The 13,029-nt window shown below is 34.1% G+C and overlaps 1 protein-coding gene across 5 annotated transcripts in view; it reads right to left on the bottom strand.

Moving 5' to 3' along the window:
• Positions 1-523: 523 nt before the first annotated feature.
• Epha7 (EPH receptor A7) overlaps positions 524-13,029 on the bottom strand; it is a 167,569-nt gene continuing 155,063 nt past the window's right edge. For 4 of the 5 annotated variants that reach the window (XM_042679552.1, XM_042679553.1, XM_042679554.1 and 1 more), the window contains exons 15-17: positions 7,360-7,553; positions 5,237-5,392; positions 524-3,571 (exon numbers count right to left, since the gene is read on the bottom strand). In XM_042679552.1, the coding sequence (XP_042535486.1) occupies positions 3,457-3,571; positions 5,237-5,392; positions 7,360-7,553 (465 nt within the window). In that variant the 3' untranslated portion in view covers positions 524-3,456. Of the gene's footprint in view, positions 3,572-5,232; positions 5,393-7,359; positions 7,554-13,029 lie in introns of those variants that run through there. The other variant, XM_042679556.1, reaches the window with a different exon arrangement.

Below are 13,029 nucleotides of genomic sequence, written 5' to 3'. Positions count from 1 at the left end.
TACATTGTCTAATAGACTTGTTTATTATTTTAAGCTGGTAAAAAGAGACTTATGATTCGTGGTGAAGAAAGAGTTATTTGTGCTTGATACATTGAAGACACTGTTCAAAAGCAGTTTGTCCTTATAAAAGTATGACCCCTGTAGTAATTCTTAGGCAAGGAGGGACAAAATTCAACCAACAAAAAGCACATCTCGCCCCGAGTTCCCCATGATTTCTCTACATATAGCAAAAAAATACACATCAGTAATTTATTGGAACATGCACATCAGTGAGTAGCACAGTTCTAGGCTACTCAGGGAACAAAAGGGAGAATATCAGCATTACCTAAATAAAAAAGAGAGGTGAATTACACCATTTCATTGTCTTAAAAGCACGGAGAAGAGGAGCAATTAAAATAGAGTCCTAAATAGTACTAGCTAATGTAGATTACATAAGTATACAATATGATTCAACTAATAGCGCTCTGACAAGCTAAACCACCAGTTCTAATAAACAAGGCCCAGGTCAATGGCTGAGAAAATGTTAGATTCAGATGTAATCAAAGTTACTTTTATTTCAGTATCGAATGCAAAACACAGGTCAAGTGTGAAGACAGCATTCTATAAAAGGTGGCTCTAGGAAATCAAGGAGGCCATTTGCATTTGCATTTCTATAATTTCTGTGATTCCATGTTTGACGTTCTCTTTCTCTACTTTTCCTCCCCTGAGCACTAATTTATCAAAAAAAGATTTCAAGGTGCAAGTTGTACATTCTTATCATGATCTCATCTCATCTCTTTCCGGAAGAGAGTATTACAATCAGCATTACAAGGTTCTTTTTCTCTTCATATTTGTTTCACATAGGTACTTCAAAATCATAGTGTTGGTTGGGAAAAGAAACCTACAAACAAGAGATAGTGATGGAGTCATATACTTCCTATTGTGCTGTGTGTCTTTCCCTTCCCTTCTCCCCTTTCCCTGTAAAGAGCTGTAAAAAATTTAAGGCAGATGAGGTATATTGCTGAAGGAAAAAGTTAGTTTTGAAAAACAAAACTCAAAAACAACTTTTAGTCTGCCCTTCTACTCAAGAAAGACTATTCAACTATAAATCTAGTGCTAGAAAAAAGCAGGAAAGACACCGTTTGCATGTACCATACTATGTCTTCTATTTCTAGAATGGCTTTTTTGTTAATTTAATTTTAATAGAAAAAATAAGCACCTTAAGCTATGAACAAGAAAAGAATTTTATCATTAGTGAGTCTGGAATCCAATCGGAATTAAGAACACTCACTCAAACTCTTTCACTCATTCTCCCAAAGGCCAATGCTACTGATTAGAATTGTAAAGTGCTGTACTTAGTATAAACACTTGTATACACTGCAGACACTGAAAAATAACCCTCAAGCACATTGTGTTATAGTTCCAAAAATATATTTACAGTCTATTACAAAGATTACAAATGGAAGTGTCTAGGTGACTGTGTTATGCTAATTAAAATTATTATTATTGTTATTATTATTACAGATTATTGTTTTTCCTTAGGGACAAAAACATTTTTGTGAAATTAAAATGAGTTTTTTATCTAGTCAATCAAAAATAAATTAAAATATCAAATAACACTGTACAGTGATTTAAAAGAAAAAGGATGGGGAGGGGTTTGAGAAGCAATCCATTTGAGTTTTTCTATAGCCATCTTTGGTCCTAAATGTGGGAAAACACATTATGTAGCACTGAAAATACCTGTTCTTTTGTGACGCTCTGCAAGGAAAAATAGAAAAATATAGTGCATTTTCAATGTATTCAGAGCCCACTACAGACGCATGTGTGTACAAAACAAGACAGTATAAATAAAATTTACAAGTTTTACAAAGGAACATTTACAGATATCATTTCTGTTATTTGTCTATTTGTTTGTGGATGGATGTCCACATTATCAAAGATCCCTGGGATCTTTCTCTATTAAAACCATTATAAACAGCCCAATTTTCTTTGGAAGTACAACAGAGTTCCATTCTGGGGTAGTTCATGATTCTCATAACTTTTGAAAGCATTACTCACACTATGTATACATTCCTGAAATATCTATAAAGACACATTTAATTATTGCTTATGGAATTCTAACACAGGAATCAAATCATATGGTTTAATAAATAAAGTTTCAAAAGAAAAACCAGATCCTTCAGTTCTTCCTCCTAGGGCTAAAAAAGGGGGGGGAAGAGTTCTTTCATTTAACAGGTTTCTTGCATCAGTGTTCACCAATAAAAGACCTTTGTTTTGTCTGTAACTGCAATGGTGAAGCTCTGTACAGCAAATTTGTTCTTGAAAGGTGAAAATTGTGAACCACCCCCTTTTTTATTTCTCATGCTTCAGTTCTAATATAAAAGTTAATTATTTACTTTTGTGTTTGGACTGCATTCAACAAAAAAGAATATAAAATATATGCCAACGATTTCTCCTAAGTTTCTTAATGTCACAAGACTGAAAAACTCGTGATGTGCTCAGATTAAATTTTAGATAACACTGGATAGTTCTTATGTTCAAGGCTTGCTTTTCACTGACGTTATCGAGATCGAGGGCCTCATCATTTCATTATACACGTAAAGCTAAAATTTGATTTTTTGTTCATTAAATTCTGTCTAGTAAAATCAGTCTATAAACAATCTGTTAAAAGTGCCTTATAGTATTTATGGATCATTATTGCTTTATTTTCCATTGAAAAGTTAGTGTGTTTTCTGATTTTTACAAAAAAAAATATTGTTAAAAAATATCAGAGCTCTTGGCAACTCACATTTTTGAGACTACCTGCCAATTAGCAAACAATATTAAAATAGCACTAACTAAACAGAATAGAATGGCACAGAAAGGATACCAATGTTTAGACAAACTTAGATCTTCAATCATGCTGCGTGTTTTTTTTTTCTTTTAAATTAGAGATTCTTTCAAAGGTACCCAGTGTAGTAATGTGTCATAGATTTAACACTAAAAAGGTCCAAAGCTATAAACATCTTTCTAAAACAAAGTCCTTATGAAGAATAAACACAAATGACTTTAAAAAGGAATTGTCTGAAATCACATATTTAAGGAAAATATTTCATTGATTTCAACAATAAGATCATGATTTTATTTGACAAATATATTCTTTCTTAAATTCTTTATGTACATTTTAAAAAGTCTATAAGATAAAAAGGAGGTTAGAGAGCTCAAGGTGTTTGGATGTTTTTCAGGTAGTACATTGTTTATTGTCACTGCTGTTTTCCTGGCCACCAGTGGTGGATCCTAAATTTCCCTTTTTTTTTTTTTTTAATATATTCTGGTGGCACTTAGGAGTTCAAGTCTATAGGTGCTTCTTAAATCTTCTCTTCACTGTAGGAAGGACCCAGTATATCAACTGTCTTCTAGCAGCATTCTATGCATATACTGAAGGCCAGTACTGTTCTCTTGTAGTCCGTACACTCCCTTATAAGGGAGAAATCCTTATCACACTTGGATGCCAGTTCCATGTAAATGGAGCATTTGTGCTCTCATAGTCTGAATGCTGCTCATGATTTTCTTTTGATGGCCAACCAGTGTGATCCCTAAACTCATCACATCCCTGGAAAACACAAATCAACTTTTATTAGGTACCTTGCAAGTTCTCCACTCTCACCAACTGCTTAATTAAGTAATCTATTTATCATAATTCAACACATCATAATTCTGTCTTTGGGTAGACCATCTTGGTAACTGGTACAAACATTCTCCTTTGTAAATAAAAATTTGATTCAAGCTTTCCATTTTGCAATGTGTTACTTTTTCTATTTTACTTTTTAAAACTGATCTGGAAATTTATGTAAGAATTTATTAAAATCTAAAAAATATCATTAAATTACAAGGATAGGAAATGTATCGAAGATGTACTTTGGAACCTTATTTGGTTTAATTCTGTTAATTGTAAACACAGAGTTTGTTATGAATGGAAAAACTAGTTAGAACCCGGTAGAAAGATCAGGAAACACTAATGACCTGACAGAAATTATTATTGATTATAATTATCATATGGGTTATTTCGAGTAATTACTCAATTTGACTAAATACTTGATTCAGTTCATCTAAATCATATGGAAAAAAAACAATTTCATTTATTTTTTTGGTGCTGGTCCTAGGGCATGAACTTAGGGCTTAGGCACTGTCCCTGAACTGTTTTGTTCAAGGCTAGCACTCTTATCACTTGATTCATAGTTCCATTTCCAGCTGTTTTGGTGCTTAATTGAAGATCTTAATTGAAGTCTCAGGGACTTTCTTGCCCTTGCTGGTCTCGAGCAAGAGCAATGGTCCTCAGATCTTAGCTTCCTGAGTAGCTAGGATCATAGTCATGAGCCATCAAAACTGGGCTGAAAAACTAAAAATCTGAAAACAGTGCAATGCTACTTTTAAATTTAAAATAAATTTACTAAAACTATTTATGCACATCCATCTTTCTTAATAGCCAGAAGGGTTGAGTTCAGTTACTTATGAGGAAATAAAATCCTTCATTGGTACAAAATCACAGAATTTCAAATCAGTGACTTTGGGAAACATAGTTATTCAGGAATATAGAATACTTTGGGGATCCAGGGGCAAGTAGAACAACCATATCAATTTATCAGGAAAAAAGACAACAAAAAACAAAAACAAATAAAAACAGCTGAATGAGATAGTGTGCTAATGTTTAAATTCATATACATGTGTTCCATACTAGAAAGAGTATTATTTGCTTGCTGACTTTTTCTCTACTCCATGAAACTGAAAATAGATTTCCTAAGACCACACAAGCCGTGATACTACTAGAAGGTAAACTTTACTTCTTTTAACTAAGCTCGCAGCAATTTCTAAAGTTGTTTTGGAATAAGTTTCCTCAGTGAATAGGAATTTAAATGATACATTCCTATTTTAATAGAAGAAAAAGCCTCCCTGGGCAGCCTACAGACAGTGGCTATGGAACCAAATTAGATGTCACTTACTCATTGAGCTAGCTAGTGTATATTACCTGGGTCATCAACTCAGCATTTATAAAATAAATACATAATTATGGACTTAATAAAATAGTTACTGTGTTAAATACATTCATATAAATACATATATTTCAATATATATGTATATATATAAAGTATTTCTTTTAAAAGAAAAAGTTTTCCCATTGATTTTTGCAATCCATATCTCTTTAGTATAAAGAAGATAATCTGAAATATAAATAACTGCATTTAATACATCCTTAAATTGTGCAGAAGTTTAAGCTTACTCAATAGTCATCCTGGCCACTGATTCCAGAGAGTTGTAACCAGCTGCTGTGAAGTTATCTTTGTATCTTTCCATCTTAATAGCTTGTAGCCATTCTCCAACTGAACAAAAGGTAGTGAAGTCAGGAGTGTTTTGATCCAGAAGAGGACTTATTGGTCTAGATATGAATAGAACAGAAAAATAAATATTTCCAACCAAAGAACATCTTGGCTGATATAAGAATCAACATATAGAGAATAAAGTTAAATATTTTAATTGAAGCACAGAATAATAAATACACTCATAAAAGGCATACAGCTACCCAATCATTACAGACTGCAGAAGTTAAATTTTTACATATTATGGCAACTAGGCTGTGCCTTCCATGTGTTCTTACCAGTACAACTTAGGGTATTTAGAATTTGTAAATGTTCTTTCCTTTGTTTCTACCATAGTCCAGATATGGAATCAGCTCAGATACTCCTCATTGGACAAACAGTTCAAGAAAATGTGATACACACACACACACACACACACACACACAATGAAATTCTATGCTTCCATAAGAAAGAATGATATTGCTTCATTTGTAAGGAAATAGGAAGACTTGGAAAAATATTAAGTAAATGAGACTTCAAGAACATAGGTTGCATGGTTTCTCTCATTGTGTTAGCTAGAATGTGCCTATAAATCTACAAGTAAATACACTGGATGGTTAAAGAAATACGCTGAGACATGATAAACTATATAGGTATTCACACATAGTAAAATCAAAGGAGGATATTCTTTGACACAATACTATTTGCATTTGATCATATAATATTTATTGAAATGAACTCCAGGAAATGGAAATTAGAAGTTATTTTCATTATTGCTGTTTTTATTTTTTTCCTTTTGTCTTGTTTGTTCATTTTTCTGTTTTTGGTAGGGTAAGGCAAGACACAGAAATTGTAAGACAAAAGGTAAACAAATGAAATAGTGGCATATACTAGACACTGTGTAGAAATGGACTACACAAGTCGTGAATGGGGATGGGAGGGAAAACCTGAGAAAGAGTGAGGGAAAGGGTGACATTGTCCAAAAAGAAATGTACTCTTTATCTGACTTATACAACTGTAGCTCCTCTGTATAGCACCATTGTAATACCAATAAAAATGCAAGAAGATGTACAAGACACTATGTAGAAAACGAACTTTACAACTTGTGGGGAAGGGAAGACTAGGGCAAGGGGAGAGGGAAGGGATGGTAGGGAAAAAACAAAGGAGGAGGTAATGATGCTCAATAGGAAATGTACTCATTACTTTACTCATGTAACTGTCACCCCTCTGTACACTATTTTTACAATAAAAAACAAAAAAAAATGCAAGAAGAAAAAAATCAAGAAATAAACTGAAAACAAAAATACCTCCACAGCATATTAAAACACCTGAAAAACTGAATAAAAATGATCTTACAAAAACATTATCAGATTAAATGAAGCACAGTTGGTTGGGTTCTAACTTATTCAGGCCATAAAGATACTGTTGAGAATATCACACATCTGCCATATGAATGACTCCCTGTAAGCACCTTGGGAGATAATGCACCTTCCCCAGAGCCAAATATACCACCTGTAGACTACATCATCAGGCTTACCTGGAAGCTGAAGTGAAAGGAACTAGTAACATGAATCACAGTGCAACAATCCAAGTGCAGGAATCGAGGGGACACTTTAAAGGGCAAGCTTCTTAAATCATGTGTCGTATTACCTTGATAATCTTTAGTTTTGCAGAACCATTTCATTCAACAACACAGTAAAAGAAGCAATATATATGTGGCAGACAATGGAGATACAGTAATAAAATTATTGTAAATAATAATAGTCACCTGAAAATAGTAAATGCCACCTTATCACAAAATTCCAATTAAAAGCTTGTTAAAGAAAGAAAAAAATCATAGTATCCAATGTGAAGAATAAATGGATTCTCTTTATCCAGTAATTAATGTAAACCATCTGAAAAAAGAATCTTCCGTAAGCACCATACGTTTAATAAAGATGATTGTTAGACACAAAAGTCGATCTGCTCTTGGGGTAAGGTTGAGAAGGTAAGCAGCTTATGTGAATATTTGATTTCATTTATTTCCATTCCCTTCAGGAACTCTTACCTACTACATGTTCCCAGGGGAGTTTTCAGACTATTGGGGTTTCGAATCATTTTGTCAAGAATCCCAACAATCTGTTCAAACTTGGGTCGTTCAGCACGTTCCTTCTGCCAGCAGTCCAGCATTAACTGGTGAAGACCAGCTGGGCAGTCCATGGGGGCTGGTAAACGATAACCTTCTTCTATTGCTTTGATAACCTAAGAGCCAAAGGGACATTAGAATATTACTGACTGAAGTACAAGCACAATACAACAAATCATTTGTTAGGCAACATGATTTATCTACAAAAGGAGGAGGTAGATTGCTTTGCCATAGATTCATGTTTCCCCTAGCCCGAAAACATCCATACATAATAAGCATGTTATAATAGGATTCATCAAGTATACAATATGATGACATCTACCGGTTAATGAAGCAATTAAGTCACTCATGGTATAAGACGTGTAAATATTGTTATGCCATCCCAGAAGCTTCCAAAATGATCATGTCATGGAACTATTTTCCTCGAATATAATTGTAAGTGTACATAGGTGAATTTAAAAAAATGAAAAGGAATGGGCTGGGAAGGTAGCTCAGTGGTAGAGCGCTTGCCTTACATGCCTGAGGCTCTGGGTTCGATTCCTCAGCACCACATAAGCAGAAAAAAAAAGCCGGAAGTGGCACTGTGGCTCAAGTGGTAGAGCGCTAGCCTTGAGCTGAAGAGCTGAGGGACAGCGCCCAGGCCCAGAGTTCAGACCCCACAACCGGATCCCCCCTCTCCCCCCAAAAAAGAGATGCAAACATGTGAAGGCACTGTGAAGGAATACATTACCAACCTCAGGGACTGCTTTTTAAACAACACGGAGCTTAATGTCCAATGTAAAGATACAGTAAAGTCAATTTGTAATGGTTCCTGAGAGGAGGCTGCCTTTCTTACTACACATTCAGTTACCTCACAGTGCTGGTGGAAGTAAAATGCATGGGGTGAGGTTGAGTTTTAAACTGTACCCAGAAACTGGGAAAGTCTACAAATCAGGGCTTGATAACTAGAAGTGTTGGTTGGAAAACTTAATAGGCAGTACACCACTGCCTATTTATATTTAATCTAATAACATGGCCAAAATCCTGCTCATATCAGGCCATGAAGGTTAATTAAAAATGAAAAATAGGCTTGCATAAACATCTGTGCAAGGTAATCAGAAAGCCTCTTACTTATCAATCAGAAGGAAAGACCCCCCCCCAAAAAAAAAAGAGAGAAGAAAGCTATTACTAATCCAAGCAGAACTGGGAAGCTAATAAGAAGGTAAACAACACAAATAAGACAGGCTTATAAAGAATTAAAATATACGCAAGAATGAGTAACAGGTCCTTTGACACTGGCTGATACAATAACAGTGCAAATGTAAGAAAAAAAAAAATCTAAGCCTAGTAATGGATGCTCATGTCTGTAATCCTAGATGCTCCAGAGGCTGAGATCCAGTGGATTAAAGTTGGAAGCCAGCCAGAGCAGAAATGTCTGCAAGTCTCCAATTAGTCAGCAGTAAGCTAGGCTGAAGGTTAGGCTCAAGTGTTAGAGCACTAGCCACGCAAGCACCCAGGAAAACTGAGTGAGGCCATTATTTCAAGTCCTGGTACTAGCCAAAACAAAACCTAACAAACATTGACAATTACCAGAAGAATAGGAAGTGAAGGGTGAATAACATTGTGTGAAAAGATTTCTGGGACACAACTGAGACTCTTGTGTATACTGTCAAGGTATATGTAGGAATAAAACCAAAGTTATGCTGAAAAATGTATTTATATTATTCCAGTAGCTGGGACCACTATGAAAGAGGAAAAGATCATTGAGAGAAAAAGATCATAGAAAGACTCCCATGATAAAGAACCAGTCATAACTTAGAATAGAATAGAAAAGATGGGCTTCCGTCATCTGCTCAATGCTCATTTTCATTTCATAAATTTCACAATAACATGGCCTGTATTCCACACAATTCCACTCCATTTATGGGATTATGTCAAAGTTTTACCAATAAAATTTTGTTTATACCTTAATAAAAATTAGACATAATATATAAATAAATTAGACATAAATTGGTGAAGACTTTTTTTGTCGGTTGTGGGGCTTGAACACTAGGCTTGGGAGTTGTCCTTGCACTCTACCGCTTGAACCACAGCACCATTCCACCTTTCTAATGGTTTTATTGGAGATAAAGGGTCTCATGGACTTTCCTGCCTGGGCTGGCTTTGAACCGTGATACTCAGATCTCAGCTTCTTGAGTAGCTAGGATTATAGGAGTGAGCCACCCTGCTTTTTTTAGGGACTTTTAATGGATGCTCTAAGGAATTATTGCCATGTCTCATGTATTTATGAAAGCTTAACTTTTTATCAGCCTATGGCAAAATATTAGTAAAATTAACAATTCATCTGTCTTGGTCAATTTAAGAAACAATAAATTCCCTCCAGTATTATAAACAGAAAAAGTCATACTATCAAAATTTTGTAATTCTAAATTCTTGATTTGGACTAAGCAAGATACAAATCTAATTTTTACATATATATATATATATATATATATATATATATATATATATATAGTGAAAAATCAAGTGTGTGTGTGTTTGTGTGTGTGTTTTTGTTGGTCCTGGTTATTGAACTCAAGGCCTGGGAACTGTCCCTGAGCTTTTCCTCAAGGCTAGTTTTCTACCATGCGAGCTGCAGCTCCACTTACAGCTTTTTGGTCATTAATTGGAAATAAAAGTTTTACAGATTTTCCTCAGTTTTCAGCCTCCTGAATGGCTAGGATTACAGGTCTAACCCAATATATCTAGCTCAAAGTGTGCTTTTAGTTTCTACATTTTCCATTATGACTGATCATTACACATGTAAAATACTTTCCTTCGAAGGCATTAAATAAAAGGATAAATACTTGCAAACATTTCTGAAGAATGAAGGTTTTTAAAGTAAGGTTAGCTTTTTAATAAATATCGTGACTAATTTGCTTGTATTACAATTCATACTCAAGAAAGTTATAAACAAAACAAAAATCAGTGCTCATTCAAGGGTTAATCAAGTAACCATCTATCTGGATGTGGGTCTAGGCATACAGGATCCTATTTTCCCAAGAATTTCTTGAGCACTTCTCTGTCCAGAGTGGAACTAATGCCTCCTGACAGCTATCCGACTCCTTGACTTCTACATCAACCCTTTTTCTATTTCCTCACTGTGATTACAGAGACCACATCTCATTCAGCATTCAGCTTGGGATTTTGTGGACTTGCTTAGAAATATAACCAGCAATTTACACCATGTTTTCATCATGTGTTATGAAAAGTCTTTTAAAATCCAATGCATTCGAAATTTAAGGGTTTTCGAAAATCCTTGACAAACATCTAGCTGCTAAATTTAGACAATGCAAAGTGAATTGGTTCATTTAATATATCCATTTGGAAGGCAAAAGTTGTTACTCAGCTGTAGAGTACTTGCTGAGTACGCAAGTGAACAAGAACCTAATTTGAATTCACATACACACACACACAAAGTCCATCTCTCTCTGTTTATATATACATATAAAATGTACATATATATGAACAAATATGTATAGATAGAGATGATTAAAACAAATTTCCCAGAGATATTCACATAAACACATAAGTTTCTCCATGAATAAGATAGATTACAACATTCTTTGGGATGTATGAATTCCTGTCAGAGATGTCACGTAAAGAACCAATTCCATAGAAAATTTTAATTTTAATTATCAAGTTTTCTCTATTAGTATATTAGAAATTAAATACACAATGGCTCATATATAATTTTAACAACCTAAGTATAAAATATTTCAATTATTAAATAAGATGAATATTTATAAGCAATTTCACTCTACAAACTAAACTAAGATTTCTACTATTACACAGATATTTAAAATTTTAATTCATAATGTCAAAATTAAAAACAAAACAGATGATGCTAAATATTGCATTCAAAACTGACATGCACACAACCCTACACATATTACCTTTGTTTGATAAACATTTAATATTTGTCTCTGGTACACTAATTCTATATTTATTAGGTTTGTGTTCCAGAAAAAAAATTTAGGTAATTTTAAAACTTAAAATTATCGCTATTAAATTTTTCCCTCTTGGACATTTCTATTGTTTATTTTTGGAAATAAGAAGAACTTTGAGTTTTGGTCATCTTCTATTTCTGTCAATCCTTTGATGCTTGAAGACAGTATAGAAGGAAGGTGTCAGAAGAAATTCTATGCAGTATCTGGGGAATGTAAATATTCCTCTTCCTGGGCCCCAAGGATTTGTTTGCCCACATTTTGACAGTCTGTGAAATCTATGACATTGAGACCTGCCAAATATCAACTGCTTTGCCTCTGTCAAAAAGACTCATCATTTAGACTTTTATCTTTGAATCACAAAATGAAAACAAAACAATACATAAACAAATGACAAACTTTCTTGAGACAACTCAATTCAAAATACCAACACATTTAACTACATTAAGAACTTTCCCATTTGGGGACAGGAAATGTTCAGTTAAGGCAGAAATTTGGAGCAGGAAAAATAATCTCAACAATACCACCTGAGTACTTTTCACTTCAGTTATTAAAAAAAAAAAACTGTCAGTTTTAATATTAAGAATTTTATGAGGTCAATTCCAAAATCATGAACAACAATTTGTATCTAACACTTTCAAATTCGCTTTTGAAAAGTAATTCCATTTCAGCTATGATCAGCTTGTCTCATTGTCTATAATACATTAAGAGTTAGTGATTCCAAACCAAGTTTTGTTTGTCACGTTCTTTTTCTAAGTGACAATGCAAACTTTCCTTAAATATTTTATGATTTTTCCCTCTGCTTCAAGAACTTGCATTTCAATCATTTCCAGACCTTCAATTTCATTGCTTTACTATACTGTAATCTTCCTTTCCCATCACCAGCTGTGAATTTCACCTCTGCTATAGTAGAATGAGTCCATTTGGTTGGATTCATACCTTTCCTTAAGCCTTTCCTCTGGGCTTTTCAAAGTGCTCTCTTGAAGTATTTTCTCATCAGCTATGAACTGCAGTTTTCACCAGATTTCTAGTTCAATCCAGGGCATTTCCTTAGGTTTATGATTACTCTAAATTTAGCTATATTTCACCTGTGTTTTCACAAGTTGGACATTAAAAAAAATCTGACATTGTTGAATCTTCTTGAATTACATAATAGACATTTATTAAGTTCAACTCAATAATATCAAAATACATTGTTTTTATGCTGCATTGCTTCACAGATGTTCCCTGGGGTCTGGGGCCCTTGGCTCATCCCTGAATTCCTAGTTACTTGGCAGGCTGAGAATGGCAGGATTGCAGTTTAATGCCAGTATAGATGGAAAGGATTCTGTTATCCCTTTTTAATCCATGACAGGCACAGTGGTGTTCACACCTGTCATCCTAAATTACATGGGAGGCTGACATTGAGAGGATCATGGTTCCAGTTAGCATGGAATAATAATAATAATAATAATATAACCAGCACAAAACAGATGAAGGGTGAGTCTGTGGTCAAGTCAGCCTAGCAAGAGTGAAAATGGGCAGATCTAAGTACAAATGGTAGTACTGAAAAAAAAAGTCATTGGTATCCTCATGGTCTGGCTTCTTTTCTCAAAGAATAACAAGTTGTTTTTGCCTTACTTAATAT

This window comes from Dipodomys spectabilis, unplaced genomic scaffold (assembly GCF_019054845.1).
Source record: "Dipodomys spectabilis isolate Male_0828 unplaced genomic scaffold, ASM1905484v1 ptg000053l, whole genome shotgun sequence".
Taxonomy (NCBI): domain Eukaryota; kingdom Metazoa; phylum Chordata; class Mammalia; order Rodentia; family Heteromyidae; genus Dipodomys; species Dipodomys spectabilis.
The sequence above is the reverse complement of the archived record's forward strand: the minus strand, read 5'-3'. Positions and strand labels throughout refer to the sequence as shown.